The sequence below is a fragment of the Podarcis erhardii genome, assembly GCF_964252035.2.
Source record: "Podarcis erhardii genome assembly, chromosome: 10".
Taxonomy (NCBI): domain Eukaryota; kingdom Metazoa; phylum Chordata; class Lepidosauria; order Squamata; family Lacertidae; genus Podarcis; species Podarcis erhardii.
The window spans coordinates 74,371,403-74,392,260 of record NC_138500.1 but is presented as its reverse complement, the minus strand read 5'-3'; the positions used below and the strand labels follow the sequence as shown (position 1 = coordinate 74,392,260).

The following is a 20,858-nucleotide window of genomic DNA, read 5'->3' as shown; positions in this document are numbered from 1 at the left end:
TGTGCAATATAATCCTGAAATGGAGCAGCCCCTTGCTAGTTCTGACCAGGAGCAGAACCAAAACTTTGGAACCGTGGGTCGTGTTGTTGGGTGGGTCGTGTATGCCATGTTCCTACTGAGTCTTCTTTCTCTTCTTCTTCTTCCCAGCTCTTGATCATGAGGAAGGGAGTCGTGGTTTGGAGGAGAGGAGGCTGGGTTCCCTGGCTTTGAACGCCCAAGTTGTACGCAGCCTGCAGAGCAACAAGAGAAATGCGTTTTCCATAAATAAACTCTTCCCTCCGCCTGATGCTGCGGCTGCTTTTTGCCCCGGGCTCCAGGCCTCTGAGACAAGGAGTGGGTCTGTTCTAAGAGGATCTGCCGATGTGGGAGTGAGCGATCACAGCCAAGCTTGAGAAGAGTTGGGGGAACAATGGAGGACTTTACCACCCGGACATATGGGACCAGAGGGCTGGACAACAGACCTCTCTTTGGAGAGACTTCGCCAAGGGTAAAACAAAATTCTTCGTGTCCCTTCTCTCCTCCAGGAAGGGGGCTTGTTTGCGGGGCTGGCCCAGGGCAGTGGGGGGCTGCTAGAGGGCTGCGCTGGTGCTCCCTGAGCTCCAGCGCAGTGTTGCAAGCGATGGTGGCTGCAGCTGGGCTAAAGCCTGGCTGTGCGCAAGCCCAAAAGTTTCAGCTGGTTGCTGCTTTGAAAAAGATCCTGGGATGTATCTCTACTGGTTCGTTGGCATCTCTGAACAGAGGACTGCCTGAGCAGCTGTCTAAGTTTTGGGAAGTTTCATTGGAAGTATGGGTGATGGCGGGCATTCGTTGCTCTCTCTGTCCCCACCCCACCCCTTGTGGCTGGCAACTCAGATCCTTGGTGGGGTGTTGTGTAATGGACACATTATAGTTGTGCAATGTGTACAAGCCTTGCACCATCACGTGCCCATATCATGCAGTATGGAACAACCTTGCTTCCTCATGGGCTTTTCTGATACTGAGCACATAGTCAAACGGCTGCAGCACAAAAGTGTTTCCTATGACAAACCTACCTTGGAATTCTCTTGTCTTGGGTTAGATTATTTCAAGGCCTTTTCTCCTGTAGCAAATTGAACCTTGTAACGTTGCCCTCCGACTTGCATTAGTCAATGCAGTGCTTCCATATGAATGCCCGTGCTCGTCTCATATTGACCATACCATGCAAGAATTCTTATTTTTGAAATTGTTTATGGAATGCTGTATCATTGATTGCACAGTGCTTCTTAACTCGCTCTTCCCATCAAGACCTCTTTTATTCTTTTGTAAGAGTTCAGCTGCGTAGACCAGTGGTGGGCATCTATTGGGGCTGTTGGATCATTTTCTAGGCTCTTATTTGGTTCCTTGGTCTGAGTGGTCTCTGGGGGTGCGGGAGCAGGAGGGTTGCAGCAGACTTGGCATGGCTCTGCACCTCTTGCACGTTCTGCAGCCCACAAAAAAATGTAAGCTTAGTATGTTGCATGTAGACCCTGATGTGCACTGCTCTCAGTAACCGCCGATGGTGCTGGTTTACGTGGCACTCTTCCAACAGTGTGCGCATACATTTTACAAAATTGCCACACTGCCTTTAACACTTGAACCCAAGGTGGCTTATGGGAAATAGTGTCTGTGCTGGGTATATTGTCAGTGTTAGCAATTTTGAGGTGTTCCTAGCATCCTTGGTGATGTTGCAGGAGACACTTATTGTTGGCATTTGTCTGGGGTGAAGTCAAACGCTGGGTTGGCAGTACCAAAGTGATCTCTTTGGGGTGCAAGCCTGTGTGGTGTGTCTGGAGGTCCTGGGCTGCCCAGATGACAAGACTCCCTTCTCGGCCTCACTGATGGGGTCGAAAGGAAAGCCAAGCATGACAGTGGGCACCAGCTTGGCTGCCAGAAGGAGGCGTACAAGGCACCATCTTGGGGACTCTGCTCTGGATTTGTGTAGGGTCTTTTCGTCTCCCAAAGATATCTCGCAAGGCAGCAGAGGGTTAGTATCAGAGTTTTCCCATTCCTAGATGGGCTGCCTTCCCATCTGCCCCTCGCTTCCCTCTACAGCACATGCAGAAACCACCTTTTTGACTGTTGGACCCACTCTTGGTCTCGTCTGCTCCATCCGCCAGAGCCTGTCTTTGTATGCAGGGGAAGCCCCTAACGCCCCAGGGGTTTGAGACCCATCAACCACTCTCACCTTCTAGGAGCCACAGGTGAGAGCTTGAGTGCAGGGTCGGGACCCAGAAGGAGCACAACATGTGTCCCACCAGAGGTACCACGTCCTGTCCCCTAACACCCCATAAGCCCCAGGAGACTCTGCAGTGCGTGATTGCAGAGGCACATCTTGGCTGATGTCACATGAAGCCAGAATTGTGTCCCCAGCATGCATTGCCGCTCTGCTTCTCAGCTCACCTGCCCCTTGGGCCTGGACATCCCCCCCCTCCTCTTTTGGCTGTGGTTAGAGATGCTTTCTAGGAAACCTCTGAGACCATGCTGCTTTTGTGCTTCATTTCTTTCTGGTCACTTTGCTCCTTGCCTTCTCTCCCCCTCCCACACTTGGTCTTGGGGTCTCTGCCCCTTTATTGTGTTCACTAAAAATGGTTTAAGACATGAGGGCTTATTGGGCTCTACTTTCTTAATGTGTTTATAAATGTCATTTATAATATCACAAAGCAATAGGATTTCAGATAGTAATGACAACATAATTTTAAAAATCGTTGAAGAGCAGTCAAGCACAAGTACAAAAGGAAAAGAAAGGAAAGCTAAGTAATTCATAGGAGAAAGAAAGAGAGCAGTGGTTGCAGCTTGTGTTGAAAACTAAACTCCTTGAGAAATGTTGATTTTGTTAACCAAAGAATGTTCCTCTACAGTGGTACCTTGGTTTAAGAACAGCTTAGTTTATGAACAACTTGGAAATAGAACGCTGCAAACCCGGAAGTAGGTGTTCCGGTTTGTGAACTTTGCCTTGGAAGCTGAACATGTTTCGCTTCCTGTTGAGTGTAGATGTGATATTTGAAACTTTTGTTTTTGCCAATTTTTTTTGTGTTTTTGTTTGTGTGGCTTGTTTTGACTGACTTGTTCTTTGTTTTGTGGGACTGACTTGTGACTGTGGCTTGTGACTTCGTTTGTGACTGTGTGGAATCCAGTTCAGCTGCTGATTGATTGATTGATTGTGTGACTGCAGAAATGGATAAAAGCCCCCCATCCAAACAATGATTATCATCAGTGCACGTAATATTTTTTTAAAATAATTTTTTATCCTCTACAATATTGTCTTATTTATTTTATAGTACAGTATTATTGCTTTCATTTTATGGATCAATGGTCTCGTTAGATAGTAAAATTCATGTTAAATTGCTGTTTTAGGGGTTTTTAAGAGTCTGGAATGGATTAATCTATTTTGCATTACTTTCTATGGGAAAGCACACCTTGGTTTTAGAATGCTTTGGTTTTGGAAGAGACTTCTGGAACTGATTGAGTTTGGGAACCAAGGTATTTAAAAAAGCTGGTTTGAAATGCTGGGCATTTGGGGAGTTTTGCAGTAGACAGAGATGCAAATGCTGCTTCCTGCAGACATTCCTTCTGTGCAGATTGGCTCTGTCTGAAGCCATGCAAAAGACCTCTGGTGAGGTAGTAGCTGAAGCAGAAAAAAATGCCATTTTATCCTTTGGCTTCTGTGCTGAATGCTGAATAACTGCTAGTTCCAGTTGACTTTGCTTGTAGGCAGCCGTCAATAATATTTTTGTGGGCCCCTTCAGAACTCCTGGCTGTGTTTCTGAAAACTCTGAGCCCTGCCTTGCTTCGGGATTGATAGCTGCATGGGGGACGATGGCTGCTGTGCTTGCAGAAGTGCCCAGCATCTCCTGTTGGGACTAGTGGTGTCCCCTGCCCAGGACCCTGGAGGGCCACTGCCAGTCAGAGTAGGCACAACTAAGCTTTGGCAGCCCAGCGGACAGACTCCTAGGATAAAAGAAGAGCCAGCCCAGAGCAAGGAGCTTGCTTGAATCGCTTACTACTTGTGAGTGTGAGACTGCGGATGCAATCTTAGACTTGTCTCTGGGAGCTAGCCCATGGTTTTTCATGGATGCCTACTCTCAAGCAGGCATGTTTGGGATTGCAGCCTAACATTGCAGGATAAAGTCAGCCATCAGCAGATCCTCCCGGAGCTAGCGGTAGGGGCCTGCACATGTTTACTTGGGAGTAAATGCTACTGTATTGAGGGGGGGATTCCTGTCCAAGGGGAGAGGATTCTTCCCTGTTGGCTGATGGTTTGTCTGCAATGTGGTATTTACTATACAAGCCTTTCTCTTCTGGGGAGAATTAGTGGCATTAGTGGCTACCATTCCTTGGTCTGAGCATGGAAATGATAAATATGCATAAGTAGGTTGGGAAAATGCAGCTCAGCTGATCTTGCAATGTCGGCTTCGTAGCAGGCATTCCCCTCCTGCATTCCTGATTTACAAGAACATCCCTCCCTCCCTCCCTCCCTCCCTTCCTTCCTTCCTTCCTTCCTTCCTTCCTTCCTTCCTTGTGTTGGGAGGACACGCCAGCTCATAATGTGAAAAGTGATTCTGCCCTCTTCCTTTAATAACACTCCCAGCCAGCCTTTCAAGTAAGCCTAGAAAAGTTACTAGTCCTCAAGTTTTTTTGTGCTTAGCCTGAGACTTGATGCTGGCCAGGAAGGAGGGGAAGTTGCAGCCAATCAGCCTTTTGTTTATTCATCTGTTACTTCCGTACTTAGAGTCAGTGTTAGAAATTAGCCAGGTTGTTTTGCAACTGGCGCAGGTCCCGTTGCGACCATGTGGTGATCTCTGGGTGCCAGGCTGGCAGCTGATGGCACCTCCAGTTTTAAGTAGGCAAGCAAAGAGCTTCCTTGCTGCATTTGTCTCCCACCTTTTTCTCCAAGGAGTGCACGTTCATGTCCCTCCTCAGTTAATCCCTGCACTGACTCTGTGAGGGAGGTTAAGAGGCTGTGACTGACTCCAAGCTCACCCAGTGAACTTCATGACTGAGGGGATTTGAACCCCAATCTGACCCACTAACCACTACACCCCACTGGCTTCCTAGGGTACTTCTGCTATGAGATAAATTAAGTAGGTAATAAATATGGGGAAAGCAAAATGCCACTTAGAGAAGAATCTGAAATATTTTCCTTGATACGTGAATTTATTTTATTTGAGATTTTAATGTGTTGTAAACCACTTTTGAGTTTTTTTTCTTTAAAATATAAAGTGGTATAGAAATGAAATGAAAAATAATTCTAGTAAAAAATTGCATTGCGAAAAAAGGCGCCTAGACATTCTGTTGTGGTGATTGAAATCATTTGGTGATTAGCTTATTTATCTGAGTTTCTAACACTGCTTGCAGTATTTAGGTACCAAGAAGAACAGTTTTCTGGGCTCTTAGCAGGCTGGTTTTTAAAAAGTATTCTACCAAGCGGAGTGATCTTTTGTTGCTTTCTGCTTCCGCCCCCCTCATCCTGCTATTGTTTCTGTGATGGCAGGGAAGATACTTCCTTTCCTCTAGGGTGAGCGCAGAAGCTGATGGATCTGCTCTTCTGCTCATTTGCCTGCATGGGATTCCTGGTCGCCTGGGGTGACTAGTCAAGCTGATAAACACAAGGCAGCTTTAAGTCACAATTTACCTCTTTCATCCTGCTCTGATCCTTCCTCCATGGTGCTCGGTGCACAAGGGCTCTCTGAGAAATGAACCGAGGACAAAGTGCCCACCTATGGAGGTTGGGGTGTCCCTCCAATTTGCTGCCTCTCTACTGTATTGGAAGCCTTTTGATCTTTCAGTCACTTCTGGCACAGAATCTCTGGAGAATAACACACCGCCCAAGGTTCCTGTCCCTTTTCTGGATGTGTCTTGTTCCCGGGGCCAGCCCAGGTTAAGCAACCACCTCAGCTGGTGGATGCCCCCGAGTCTCCCCCCCCCCCCATGGACACCCTGCACTGTCACTTCCCCTGGTGCCAATTTCTGGCAAGATCTTGCTGAAATCTTGTGAGATCCTGCGAGATTTTGGTGAGGTGCTGGTGCCATTTTCTGACAGTGGGCACAGCAGTTGCTGTTTCACCCTGAGTGGCCAAAGGGGTATTGCTGCCCCTGCTCATTGGACTTGGGGCACAGACCCAGCCTTGTGCAGAAACACTGGAGAGCTGGTCAACCTTATTCTTGTGCCACACATGTGTCAGCTTAGTTGAATCCTGCCGCCAGGTTGGTACTTGCTGGGTCTTGTTCAAGAAGACGAAGAAGCTGCGGGGGGGGGGGGAGTGGATGGATCTGAGGGGAGCAAGTGACCATTTGGGCCTGTTTTGAGGCATTTGTCTGACCAGTTGAGCAGATGGGTCTAAAGGGGTGAAGTTTGTTGACCTTCCCCTGTTCTCCCAGGCTGTGTGGATGTGCCTGATGCTCTGTGTGAAATTTTGTCCCTTAAAGTGCCAGCGGCTGTACGGGGTCCATGGACTCTGCTGGCCGTGGTGGGTGTGGAGCTGCTCTTTGGTGAACGCTGTGAGCGACCCACTTTCCAGCTCTGGAGCTGCAGAGGGGTGTGGCGATCATGCAAGTGTGCCCATGTGCAAGGCGGATACATGGGCAGCGCCCCCTCCATGCTCTCTAAATAACTGGTTTGTTTACGTGGGCCTTGTGGCATTTGCACCTCTGGCTTGCTGCTTCCCATGGGTGGATGTGTGGAAAGGGGCGTCTGGACTATTCTAGTTCTCCTTGCAGCTGAGGAGAGTACCTCCTGTCATACTGAGAGATGCCTAGCCTAGTGCTGCAGAATTTCTTCACCCGGGAGATGCAAAGCCCTCTTTCAGGCTGGTGGTCTTAAAGCGGGGCTGCCTAACCTTGAGCTCCCATCTTCCCCGATTGCTGGCCGTACTAGCAGAGAGAGACGGAGGACTCTGGGGTCCAGCTGCATCACGAAGGCTACAGGTTGGGCCCCCTTGGGGAAGTGCAGTTTCTCCGGTGGCCAGGCTTTGTGGGGCTGGTGGGGAGGGAGATGCGGCTCTGTGACACGCAGCCTTAAGAAAGGCTGAATAGCCTTTTCAAACCAAGAGACATGGCCAGGTCCTTGACAAGTTCCTCCACTCCCTCGGTTTCCGTGTGTGAGGTTTGTTCACAATGCAGAACCAAAGAGATGCTGGTAGGTGGATGATGTCCGTGGCAGATTTGGAAAACTGATGTCCCACACAAATGTGGGTGTGTTAGAGTGCAGTACTATGAAAACGATTCTGTTAACGTTGAGAATACAGGCTTTATATAAAACAGGAGCTCCCTTTTCACCCCCCCCCCAGCTCCAGAGTGAGCTCAGCTTGGATACTAAGATGACAGACTTTTGTACCAGTGCACAGAAAATTTGTTCAGACGTCAGTCTTGCCTTTCCTTCCACGCTTCTGGCTGGTGTTTTTAAAATGTGCTGCACAAACTGTTCCTTGTTTGATTGTTGCATTTTGTGTTACAAGGAGACTTGCATTCTGTCCTTTGCTCAAACTTGCAGAGCTGTCCTTGTTTCATAGCTCAGTCCTGGAATAGGTTTGCATTGCATTGTAGAGCTGGAAGGGCCCCCGAGGGTCTTGCAGTCGAACGGCCTGCAATGTAAGAATCTCAACTACACCCTCCATTCTCTGCTTAAAATCAAAGCCCTTGGAATTCACAGAGGCCTTGCAGTGTGGCTTCCGTGAACTTTTCGAAGCCTTTTTATTTCTCCTTGGGTTCCTCTCTGTCCCTTCATGCCCTTAGTGAAGGGTGTGGACTTGTGCCCACGTACTTTGCTTTATCGTGCTTTATTGGTTCAAGAGTTGGCCCCTTCGTTCCTTCCTTCCTTCTCATGCCGTAAGTCTGAGATTCAGCCGCTGTGCAAAACGCAGGGCCAGCCTTGGAGCACTCCTGCCTTCCTCTCATCTGAACTGGTTTGGCAGCTGGCAAGAATCTGGGGACAGCAAGGTGGTTGTCAGGGAGTGAGCGCTGCAGCCACGAAAACTCCACTTTCTCCCTCTCTTTGTATGGCTTTGCGGTGATGCATTGACAACTGAACAACTTTCAGGGACCAAGCAATGGCCAGGCAAGAGTGACTCATCCCTGAGCAACGGCCTCTGCTAAGCAAGGAGGGCAGCGACCGGCCACTTGGCCTCCTAACTTCTAAGCTTCCCTACAACCTTCCACTGCAGTTTTCTGCTGCAGCATTGCACCTGCTGAGTACAGTATTATTGATTGAATTTATATACAGCCCTATACCCAGGGTCTCAGGATGGTTCACAGAACAAAATCAAGATATAAAACTACAAAATACATAATAAAAATAAAGACAACCCAATAGCCCCCCCTTTATATAGCAAGAGGCACCATACAGCCCTGCTTGCTTGTTAAATATATTTTTGCCCAACCATCCCATATCTTGGCTCCCAAGGAAACTTACCAAGAAAATCCAAACCATACCATATTTTTCCATGTATAAGACAGCCCCTGTTTTTTGAACCCAAAATTAAGAAATCGGGCCAGAGCCCAAACCTGAGCTGCCCACGCCGGACATCGAACCCGAACCCCTGTGCATTCAACATCCGTGTATGAGATGACCCCCAATTTTTGACTAATTTTTTGAAGTAAAAAACATTGTCTTCTACATGGAAAAATAAGGTAATAATGGTTTGTAGAAAGGTTTAGCACATTTAAAACCCTGTTGAAATTCAGTGTGAGAGTTAAGCACCTATGGTAATCTTTTCCGTTGAATCTGAGGGGGGCTTAATAGAACATACAAAACTGCTTTTATACAGAGTCAAAATATTGGTCTCCCTGGCTCAGGGTCTCCAGGGCATTTTTTCCTCCTTAACGAAACAGCAATGTTGAATTTTGTATAATTAGATGTATATTTGCAGGTGTTTTTTTTAAAATTATTATTACAACGGGGTACCTCATCAAATTAGCTCCTGGTGACCAATTAACTTTTTGCTTTTTTACCTTACATTTAGGATGCTTAGCTGCCTCCTACTCATTCACCATGTTGCAAAGGCCTGGGACTGACCCACTTCCATTTGGTGGGTAGTGGTCTTAGGCAAAGCGAACGGGGTGGGTGTGTGATTTAGGCCTCATCTGTACTATGCATTTAAAGCAGTCCCATGCCACTTTAAACCCTCATGGCTCCCCCCACCCCACTGCCTTTTTGGGCAGCCTCGGAGTCTTACTCCTTGAGAACTTCCTCAATTTCCCCCTGTTCCTGAGGTTGTGTGTCGCCTAGTGAGCAATCCAGCCTGAGTCTCTTTTTCTGATCTGCTAAGCTGCCTTCTCTTGCCGGAGTATTTTTAACCTTTCCCTGAGCTAAGCTTGCCAGCAAACCATTGTGTTTCAAAGCGCTGCAGAAAGACCTCCTGAGATCAGCCTGGCGACTCCTGGACCCATGGCTTCTAACTTTGGGTTCCTGGGGCTGTGTGTGCCTTGAGGGGCTCTGAGTCCATGGGAAGGTGCTTCCCTCTCGGCTTGCCAGTTCCACCCCGGGGGTCACCTTGACCTCCATTTTTCAAAATGGCCATATTGGAAAACTTGTGTTGGGGGCAGTCACTGACTGGCTGCCCTTCTCCCTCCTTGTAGAAAAGCCCCCACAAGCTCTGCGCGGCTCGTGAAAAGGAGCGCTGAGCAGAACCTCCTGCCTGCATTCGCTGCATAAGATGCACACACATTTCCCCTTACTTTTTAGGAGGGAAAAAGTGTGTCTTAAGGAGCGAAAAATACAGTAGTTCACGTTTTATATCCGAGTTGCTGAATTGGCTACATGCAAGAGACTGAGGATGAAGAGTTGGAAGAGACCACAAGGGCCATCGAGTCCAACCCCCTGCCAAGCAGGAAACACCATCAGAGCACTCCTGACATATGGTTGTCAAGCCTCTGCTTAAAGACCTCCAAAGAAGGAGACTCCACCACACTCCTTGGCAGCAAATTCCACTGTCAAACAGCTCTTACTGTCAGGAAGTTCTTCCTAATGTTTAGGTGGAATCTTTTTTTCTTGTAGTTTGGAACCATTGCTCCGTGTCCGCTTCTCTGGAGCAGGAGAAAGCAACCTTTCTCCCTCCTCTATGTGACATCCTTTTATATATTTGAACATGGCTATCATATCACCCCTTAACCTCCTCTTCTCCAGGCTAAACATGCCCAGCTCCCTTAGCCGTTCCTCATAAGGCATCGTTTCCAGGCCTTTGACCATTTTGGTTGCCCTCCTCTGGACCCGTTCCAGTTTGTCAGTGTCCTTCTTGAACTGTGGTGCCCAGAACTGGACACAGTACTCCAGGTGAGGTCTGACCAGAGCAGAATACAGTGGCACTATTACTTCCCTTGATCTAGATGCTATACTCCTATTGATGCAGCCCAGAGTTGCATTGGCTTTTTTAGCTGCCGCGTCACACTGTTGGCTCATGCCAAGTTTGTGGTCAACCAAGACTCCTAGATCCTTTTCACATGTACTGCTCTCAAGCCAGGTGTCACCCATCTTGTATTTGTGCCTCTCATTTTTTTTGTCCAAGTGCAATACTTTACATTTCTCCCTATTAAAATTCATCTTGTTTGTTTTGGCCCAGTTCTCTAATCTGTCAAGGTCGTTTTGAAGTGTGATCCTGTCCTCTGGGGTGTTAGCCACCCCTCCCAGTTTGGTGTCATCTGCAAATTTGATCAGGATGCCCTTGAGTCCATCATCCAAGTCGCTGATAAAGATGTTGAATAAGACCGGGCCCAAGACAGAACCCTGTGGCACCCCACTAGTCACTCTTCTCCAGGATGAAGAGGAACCATTGATGAGCACCCTTTGGGTTCGGTCAGTCAGCCAGTTACAAATCCACTGAGTGGATGCACAGAACACAGAGGATAGTTTCTTTGGAGATATTGGAAGGAAATGGTCCTATGTGTGGTTCTCCCACCTGCACACTGAAGAGGTGCAGTCTTAAGAGGGATCTACTGTTTGGTTTTCTGGAACATGCAAATCCATAAACAAATGTCTGGGGGTTAAGTGTTCTTAATTGGTTACCTTGCATCCTTTGTGTGCGCCTGACAGACTGTTGACCCCTCCTCCCTTTCCAGACGGGATTTGTTGAGGGATCCCTCTTAAGCCACCAAGCTAATGGCAGCCCAGTTGCCCTATACTGGTGCCAGTGGGGACTTACCTTTCTCCAGTCATGCTGCGGATAGGTGGTGGGCAGCAAGTTTTGCCAATCATGTTTGGAGAGAGGAGGGGAAAACCTCTGACTTTAAGAGGAGTTGGGGCAGATTGATGGAGGATGAGTATGGGAGGCAGTTGTGGCGCCTGTCCTGGGCTTCCTATGCGCATTTTGTGGGTGACTCTTGAGAATTAGGCGCTGGCGTAGATGAGCCTTTGGTCACATCCAGCCAATCTCTTCTCATGTTATCAGCTGCTCTGCTGCGAACTCCCAGAGAAATATTGCAAGCCTAACCTGGAACATCTTCAAAGTAGTGCGTGGAAGCAGTTTCCTTGTGGCGCAGCCCCACACAATGCGGACACCATTGTTTAAAAGGATGGATGGATGCCAGCATTGCCTGTCCCTCAGTGAAACATGTTAAGCTGCATGGCAGCTCTTGGGATCCCTTCCAGCTCTACACTTCTATGGTTCTAAGCTGGCAGATATCCGCCTAGTTCACTTTTGTAAGCTAATGTGTGCATATTCTTTCTCTCTCTGTGAGATACCTTTGAGATATCTGGGGCTATGCTTCTCCCCAGTGTGAATTCCCTCCTCCCTTGTCCCTGTTGGGGACTCCCATTCCTTTGGTGGTCCCCATTGCGGCAAAAAAAAAAAAAGGAACGATACCACTTTCTTTGGGTGGCTGCCTGGGACGCTGCATGGAGTAGTTTTGGACAGGCAGCGAGTGTTAACTGCTAATTCCCTGCAGAGGCTGCCAGATCCCATTTAATGCTATGACAACAACTGATCCTAATCCTCTTCTGGGCCCTGATTACAGCTGGGCAGGCCAGCTTGCTTCTGTTTGCATTACTTGACTTATTTTCCTCAAAGCAAGGTATTCCTCATTCTCCCCCCTCTGCCTCCCTCACCTTCGCTTGCTTGCTTTTTGTATTTGTCACCCTGCCTGCCTCCCCCCATAAAAATATTTTGGTTTCAGGGCCTGTCACCGACTAGGGAGGAGGGCAGGAATTGGAAGAGCGGTTTGGGGGTGCAATGCCCCCCAACCCCAAAATGGTCTTGGTGATATTTTGCCTCAAGAACAAATACGTAAGCAGCAAACGTTACAGTTTTCCCTATTTTACAAGGGAATACTCCAGTTGTCCGTGGTCTCTTATCTTGGGGTGAATACTTCGTCTGCCCTGCCTTTGGGCAAACTGTTTTTAAAATGCCACCATTGGTTACTTGGGTTGCCCTTCTTCAAGTGTCAGTCTCTTCCCCCCAGATTTTAAAAAAAGTTAAATCATATGTGTGAATAAAGAAATCCTGGCCTCCCGTGTACACCCATTTTACAAGCATCTGTGTGAACGCTGAAGGCACCAGGCCATTTCCAATGTCGCTGACAGGTGAGATGGTTCTTCTTGAACTGTTCATAACCCAGGATGGTTGCTTTTCTCTTCCCTAAGTCTCCAGCCACACAGAAGGTCCCTTTGGCCAGGGCAAGCTGGGGCTGGGCAAAAGGTTTCCACCTGCTGTTTGTAGTAGTCGTGGAGTTGTGAGCTCAGGCAGTCAGGCGTGTGTATCATTTTAGGAGGTAAAGCTTAGCTTTTGCAGATTGCTTCAGTGAGGGGTCATAAAAATGTTTTTGGGTTTGTGCCATTCAAAGCTGCTATTATTTTTGTGATCGGACAACATTTAGCTTGGTAAATCTACATTTTGATGAAGAAGCACATAAACTGCTTTTGGGAAATCAAATAATTTTAATTTTACCTTCTGAAAATGTCAGGTAATGCTTAATAATTATAATAATATAATAATATGTGGATTCAACTGCCAACCAGTTGGTCGTGCAAAATAAGCTCTCAAAGTTTATTTAAATGGTGCCTGTTTTTCTGTAATTAAGCAAGCCAAAAAGGTAGCCTGTTTTCAATGCTAAACGTATTTGGCGTGGGGATTTGCCCAGGTAGTTAACAAATGGCTGCTTTACACAGGTGTAAACATGGATGGTTGGCACCTGAAGGTGTGAGCTGCCTTTACTAAAGGGAGAACTCACTTTTGAAGACTATAGTCTTTCCACTCTATTTTTAAATCTTTATTGCATCTACCTCTGGTATACCTTAAAATTCTTAAGATCAAAACCTGGGCATTGAATGCAAATCTAGTGCAATTAGCACCAGATGTCAGCTGTTTAGAATAAGGCTTTAATAGAAATGTCAGAATGCTACGGCTAACACTGTGTTCTTTCTTCTTCCAGGATAGAATAATCAATTTAGCTGTTGGCAGCGTCACATCATTGCTGCTCATAGTAAGTATTCAAATCAGTATGGCAAACTTACAGCACAATCCTATGCCTATATATGCAGAAGTAAGTCCTGTTCAGTTTGGTGGTAGATGGGAGCAAGTCCCCAAACCAAGTCATGACATCCCTGGCTTAGCGGTTTCTTGCTGAATGGTCCTCATTGGGTTTTATTTCTAAATGAACTCATCTGCCTGGATCCCTCTGCCATTAGAGATGCAGGTGTCCTCAGGGGCTGGGAGTGACTTTCGCCAGCTTTGGTTGCTAAGACGGTGGTGGCTGTTCCTGGATAAAGATAGTTCGATCACAGCTGTCCATGCATGGATAACCTCACAGTTGTGCTACTGCAGTGCACTGCCTGTGGGGCTTCCCTTGGGGCTGGGTCGAAGGCTGCAGGTGGTGCAAAAGGCAGCGGCTAACTTGCTTGTGGGGGTAAACTATGCCAGCACAGGACGCCTCGCTTGCAGGGTTAGCACTAGCTGCCAATCTGCTACTAGGTCCTGTTCAAGGTGTTGGTGCCAACATAGGAAGCCCCATACAGCTCAGAACCAAGTGACTTGAGAGGCTGCCTTCTACAGGAATGTTTCTCCTGTAAGTCCCAAAGGTCTCAGCAGCCCATTTTGCACTATCCCAGGGCAGAGCTTTCAGCATGGCTGCCCCTGTTCTGTGGAATAATCATACCTGTTGAGATAGGCCAAGTGCCCAGCTCCTGCACTTTCTGGAAACAGTTGAAAGACATTTTAGTTCCAAGCAGATTTCCCATCTGGAAGAAGGGGTCTTTGCCTGGCTTTCAGAAGCTCCTAGCCAGCTCCCCCCCAGCCCTGCTGCTTCGGAGCCTTTTAACTTGACATGCGGATAGGAAGCATGCGCTCTATGGCTTCTCAACCAAGATCTCAAGAGGGAAATTTCTCTTTGCATCATAACCTGTCATAAAACTTTGTCAGCTCTCATCTCAACTCCACCATAATATAAACAACCCCGTATGCCTGGGCTTTTCCTCAAGGGAAGATGTCCCACCCCTTGCTCATTTTAGTTAGAATCATAGAGTTGGAAGAGACCACAAGGGCCATCGAGTCCAACCCCCTGCCAAGCAGGAAACACCATCAGAGCACTCCTGACATATGGTTGTCAAGCCTCTGCTTAAAGACCTCCAAAGAAGGAGACTCCACCACACTCCTTGGCAGCAAATTCCACTGTCGAACAGCTCTTACTGTCAGGAAGTTCTTCCTAATGTTTAGGTGGAATCTTTTTTCTTGTAGTTTGGAACCATTGCTCCGTGTCCGCTTCTCTGGAGCAGCAGAAAACAACCTTTCTCCCTCCTCTATGTGACATCCTTTTATATATTTGAACATGGCTATCATATCACCCCTTAACCTCCTCTTCTCCAGGCTAAACATGCCTGTTATATATTTCAAACATGCCTGTTACATATTTCAAAGCTCCTCATAACTTAAGCATCACTGTAACACCCTTTCAGTATTTGCTAAGACCCATGTAAAAAGATGTTTTAGCATTGGTACAAAAGAGATGTCCACATAAATGTTAGTCTTTTAAAACCAAAACCTATGAACTGTCCAAATGAGTGTTCCCTTCCTGAGCCAGTGAAATTACTTGCTTCAAGTTGTTGTTGTTGTTTAGTCGTTTAGTCGTGTCCGACTCTTTGTGACCCCATGGACCAGAGCACGCCGGGCACTCCTGTCTTCCACTGCCTCCCGCAGTTTGGTCAGACTCATGTTTGTGGCTTTGAGAACACTGTCCAACCATCTCGTCATCTGTCGTCCCCTTCTCCTTGTGCCCTCCATCTTTCCCAACATCAGGGTCTTTTCCAGGGAGTCTTCTCTTCTCATGAGGTGGCCAAAGTATTGGAGCCTCAGCTTCACGATCTGTCCTTCCAGTGAGCACTCAGGGCTGATTTCCTTAAGAATGGATACATTTGATCTTCTTGCAGTCCATGGGACTCTCAAGAGTCTCCTCCAGCACCATAATTCAAAAGCATCAATTCTTCGGCGATCAGCCTTCTTGATGGTCCAGCTCTCACTTCCATACATCACTACTGGGAAAACCATGGCTTTAACTATACGGACCTTTGTTGGCAAGGTGATGTCTCTGCTTTTTAAGATGCTGTCTAGGTTTGCCATCGCCTTTCTCCCAAGGAGCAGGCGTCTTTTAATTTCGTGACTGCTGTCACCATCTGCAGTTATCATGGAGCCCAAGAAAGTAAAATCTCTCACTGCCTCCATTTCTTCCCCTTCTATTTGCCAGGAGGTGAAGGGACCAGTGGCCATGATCTTCGTTTTTTTGATGTTGAGCTTCAGACCATATTTTGCGCTCTCCTCTTTCACCCTCATTAAAAGGTTCTTTAATTCCTCCTCACTTTCTGCCATCAAGGTTGTGTCATCTGCATATCTGAGGTTGTTGATATTTCTTCCGGCAATCTTAATTCTGGCTAGGGATTCATCCAGCCCAGCCTTTCGCATGATGAATTCTGCATATAAGTTAAATAAGCAGGGAGACAAAATACAGCCTTGTCGTACTCCTTTCCCAATTTTGAACCAATCAGTTGTTCCATATCCAGTTCTAACTGTAGCTTCTTGTCCCACATAGAGATTTCTCAGGAGACAGATGAGGTGATCAGGCACTCCCATTTCTTTAAGAACTTGCCATAGTTTGCTGTGGTCGACACAGTCAAACGCTTTTGCATAGTCAATGAAGCAGAAGTAGATGTCTTTCTGGAACTCTCTAGCTTTCTCCATAATCCAGAGCATGTTTGCAATTTGGTCTCTGGTTCCTTTGCCCCTTTGAAATCCAGCTTGCACTTCTGGGAGTTCTCGGTCCGCATACTGCTTAAGCCTGCCTTGTAGAATTTTAAGCATAACCTTGCTAGCGTGTGAAATGAGTGCAATTGTGCGGTAGTTGGAGCATTCTTTGGCACTGCCCTTCTTTGGGATTGGGATGTAGACTGATCTTCTCCAATCCTCTGGCCACTGCTGAGTTTTCCAAATTTGCTGGCATATTGAGTGTAGCACCTTAACAGCATCATCTTGTAAAATTTTAAATAGTTCAGCTGGAATATCATCACTTCCACTGGCCTTGTTATTTGCAGTGCTTTCTAAGGCCCATTTGACTTCACTCTCCAGGATGTCTGGCTCAAGGTCAGCAACCACACTACCTGGGGTGTACGAGACATCCCTATATTTCTGCTATAATTCCTCTGTGTATTCTTGCCACCTCTTCTTGATCTCTTCTGCTTCTGTAAGGTCCTTTCACTTTGTCCTTTATTATGGTAATCTTTGTACGAAATGTTCCTTTCATATCTCCAATTTTCTTGAACAGATACTTGCTTCAAGTATGTGCCCTTAAAAATAGTCAAAGCATGAAAATGTTATTTGGTGTGGCAGAAATGCACTTCAGCCACAACCCTTGGTGGGCTTCCAATTTCTGCATTCCTTAAGTGAGCCAGATGGTCTGGCAAAGGCAGTGTGCTCACTGCAGCACAAACACCCTGCATTTCCAAGGAATCCAGCGTGCAGCTGGGGCTTGATGGTCTGAAGTGGAGAAATCCTGTTGTGTGTGTGCTCTGGCAACACCAGCTAATGTTTGCTGAGCTGGTGAGGTTCCCCTGCCCCCCGTTGAGGAATGAACGGAAAGGAGCTCCCTGTTGTAGAAGCCTTGCTCAACAACTCTGCAAGCTGCTGAACCAGTCAGCATTTGCCTGGCTTGTAAACCAGCACTCATGTTGTTGCCTACTTGGGGTAAGAATTGCCCTCTGAAGGAATGGGGGCAGAGGCTGGGTCCTTTCCTCCCCAAACTCCCATTTTAACCAAATGACCAACATAATTAAGCCTTGACCAGTCGTTTCTGTAGACATTGGAAAGCAGCATTAAGTTTTTTTTGTCATCTGCTTGTAAGCCTTTGCGGAGAAGAATGGCATGCAAATTTACATGGAAATAAATGGAGCACCACCATGGTCCTCTTCAAAGGAACAGGGGCAGTTACTGACTACAACTGGTGTGATGCTGTTTAAACAGAGGCGTGAGATGGGTTGGGCTGCATTGCATGGAAATGTAATAGGAATTCCTTGCTAGGCAATGCATCAGAACTGTGTTTCATATTTGGTGTGAGAAGTAATAGCTGTGCCCTCCCATTCTTTCCTCTAGGTCACTCTAATCAGTGCTTTTGTCTTTCCTCAACTACCTCCAAAACCGGTGAATATATTTTTTGCTTTCTGCATCTCCTTGTGTAGTGTTTCGGCTGGCATTCTTGTAAGTATTGTGACACTTGCTATGCTAAGACTAAATGGACCTGCTCAAACTGGGGGGAGGGGAGAGTAGCACCCCAAAGCCCAAGAAGGCACACAAGGGAGATGCACAGTAGTTTGTGGATTCCTCTTTGGTAACATGGCATCTGAGCCACAATGGAAGTTTACTTCTTTCCGTAGGGAGAAAAAGCAGTTGTTTCAGGAAATGTTGAACATGTCTATGGGGTGGGTGTTTGGAATGGGGAGGGGTTCTTTTAAGGGCCTAATACATTAGAAAGTTCTCTACAAACTCCCATGGAAATGAGAAGAGCTGCCCTGGATTGATGCATAAATTGTACAGTGATGGATAACACCGGGGGTGGGGAGTGACCTATTTTGTGTGTTGAATATCATGATCTAAATCCCATTGGAGAAGCAAATTAGCATCTGCCGGTATCCGCTCCCATACTTGATGTTTTAATTTACGTGGAAGGAGCAGCGTCTTTTGTAAAAATAAAAATGACTGCCTGTTTTCACTAAAATGAGCCTAGTACAACATGGTACTTGCTTTGCCATAGAATTTGTAGGTGAAGGAGTGTCTTAACCTTTAGTTGTGCCTGCTTGAAATACTCATCTAACTAGTTTTTTCCCTCTCCTCAGATCTACTGGTATCGACAAGGAGACCTCGAGCCCAAATTTAGGAATCTAATTTACTATATCTTGTTTTCGATTATTATGTTGTGTATATGTGCCAATCTCTACTTCCATGAAGTGGGGAAATGACTCTTTGAGGGCATATCCTAAGGATTCTGGGCAACACCGTAGGAAATGCTTTCGGAATGGATTACTACCCCAGGCGAAGGCTTCATCTGAGCAAGCATCAAATGGGGACTTGCGTTTGCCATCTGCCATGACAGCTTTGTTTTTTTGGGGAGGGATAAACAGCTACCAGTGCACTTAATGAACATTCCAACTCTACACATTTTTCAGAATGGCACGAATTTTTTTCCTTGCAGGGAAAAATTCATTTTTTTATTACACTGTACAAAAACTGCAGCACTGCAAATGTCTGTACTACAGTATAAATAAAAAGGCATCCTACTGTTACAGAAGACAAATAGGTTATTGTTTGTATTAAATTGAACAGTTATTTCTGTTGCCTCCCTAAGCAACCAACTGTTTTGTAAACTACTGTCATTTTTCACATGAACAGAGAAAGTCACAGACTAAAGACAAATCGACTTCTGAGGAAGCTAATTACAGCAATAAATATTGTTTTTCTACATATCTTTGTAGTGTTGAGTCATGTTTCCTACCCAAGTTGGACTCTAAGCTCCACTTAGTGTCTCCTTTTACAGCCCTCACATGGGGGCAGGAATAAAAACCCAGCAGCCATCACTGAACTTGTGAGACAGGATAGTCCAGACAGCACTGACCTCCCACACTTGCGGTGATGAATTCAATTGTGAAGGTGGTTTTGGCTTCTATAGCAGAGTTCAGAATAAGCACTGAAAGGGCTTTAAGTTCATTGCAGGGGTCAGGGTGGGAGTAAACAGTCTCAGGCGTCCTTTTCTCCTATACTTGTGGGGAACGGATTCGGTGCATTTGATCATTCTGGGACTACTTCATCCATCGCCAGCAACAGATAATTCTTTTGTAACCTCCTAAAGTCTAGTATTCTCAGACTAGTGGTGTTTCCATATGAAATGCACTAGAAGTAACAGTAAAGGACTGGAAAAATAGAACTCTCCTGCCACTCCTTGTTTCCTGCACTGAGGCTCTATTTTGTCCTGTTGATGCTCAAGAGCTGCTATCTTTGCTTGCAAGACTTGCTTGTTACTGCACTATTAACCTAGAGCATCCAGCTCTCTTCTTACCAGAATCTGGTTCCAGTCTCAAGAGGAACAACCTAAGAAGCAAAAAACCTTTGATCAGCTGTGGCCACAACTTCTTTAAACCTCTTCTTTGCCCAGAAAGGTGGGCTGAAGCTGCTTCAGCAAATGCTTCTCTTTCTTTGGAAACGGTGGTTCAGCACTCAGTTCTTTTTGTTTTTTGCAGCACTGTGGGATGTGCTCAGTGGCAGCTCACTAAATCCTCAACATCCTTGGAGTCTTCAGAACCAGGACTATCCAAAGAGGAGCCAATGATATGGGAGTTCTCTCCATGGTGTTGCAATATAGGATCTGTAATGAAAAAATGGTTGTGAAAAACAAACATTCTAAAAGAGATACAGTGGTCCCTTGGTTTAAGAACAGCTAAGTTTATGAAGAATGCTGAAAACCCAGAAGTAGGTGTTTTGGTTTGTGAACTTTGCCCTGGAATAACAACATGTTTCACTTCCTGTTGAGTGTGTTCCATTTGTAAACTGAGTCCCCCGCTGCTATGGGAAAGCACGCCTTGGTTTAAGAATGGACTTCTGGAATGGATTGAGTTCGTAAACTAAGGTACCACTGTACATGCAGGTCCTGCTTACCAAACACACTGTGTTCCCTGGAAATCATTCATTATATGAGCATTTGCATAACAATTTCCATTCTATTCATTCCCATGGGGAGCATTTCTGTGATCTCTCCTGCCTCCCACCCTGGTTTCTGCCCCAAAATGGATGTGGCCGGCCAGCAAAGCACAAGTAAAGAAGTAGACAAACTCTGGCTGTTTGGGGATCTGAATCAGTGGCATGTGCAGCAAGGTTTCAGCATAATTCTTTTTGTTGCTTTATTCACATCAATATAGTCTTAGTTTCTTGTACTGCGGTAACAGTGGCTCTGGAAAGTCCCCTTGTGACTTTCCAGAAATGTTTTGCTCAAAGCACAACTGCCATTACAGGTGTGATCCTACTGCTCTTTGTAAGCTAGTTGAGTATCACAGGAAGCTTAGGGCTTGGGCTCTCTTTCCTTTCTCCCTCCCTGGGAATGATGGAAAGCTGCTTTAGAACAAAGCACAGTTCCTCAGCTGTATGAGCAGAGGAAAAAGCCACAGTTCCACAACTGGTTAGTAAGGAATCCTAGTCAAACCACGGTTTGATAGCCTCGTTTATTTCAACTAGCAATAGTTAGAAGAAGTTAAAATTGCCCCCATCCAGACATGGGGGAAATGCACTTGGTTCTAACCTGGAAGATTTCAGAATCTCTTGTATGACATGGTCAGAGAGGGCAGGATACAATCCAGAGGGCTGGAACTGGTCCAGTTACACTGGGCTTCTCACAAGAATCACTCAGAAACAGCA

General features: G+C 46.4%; 2 protein-coding genes across 5 annotated transcripts in view; one reads left to right on the top strand and one right to left on the bottom strand.

The window, feature by feature from the left end:
• The first annotated feature begins 238 nt into the window (after positions 1–238).
• Positions 239–18,919, top strand: TMEM243 (transmembrane protein 243). Of its 2 annotated transcripts, none has more exons than XM_081879242.1 (4): positions 239–487; positions 13,354–13,404; positions 17,553–17,600; positions 18,293–18,919. In XM_081879242.1, exons 1-4 carry the CDS (start codon positions 410–412, stop codon positions 18,413–18,415), a joined length of 300 nt encoding a protein of 99 aa, XP_081735368.1. In that variant the 5' UTR covers positions 239–409; the 3' UTR covers positions 18,416–18,919. The 2 variants fall into 2 exon arrangements, with proteins under 2 accessions (XP_081735368.1, XP_081735369.1); XM_081879243.1 differs by having other exon boundaries at positions 385–487; positions 17,553–17,657.
• DMTF1 (cyclin D binding myb like transcription factor 1) overlaps positions 18,615–20,858 on the bottom strand; it is a 28,494-nt gene continuing 26,250 nt past the window's right edge. For all 3 annotated transcript variants that reach the window (XM_081879136.1, XM_081879138.1, XM_081879137.1), the window contains one exon: positions 18,615–19,815. In XM_081879136.1, coding sequence (XP_081735262.1) covers positions 19,706–19,815 — 110 coding nt within the window. In that variant the 3' untranslated portion in view covers positions 18,615–19,705. The remainder of the gene's footprint in view (positions 19,816–20,858) is intronic.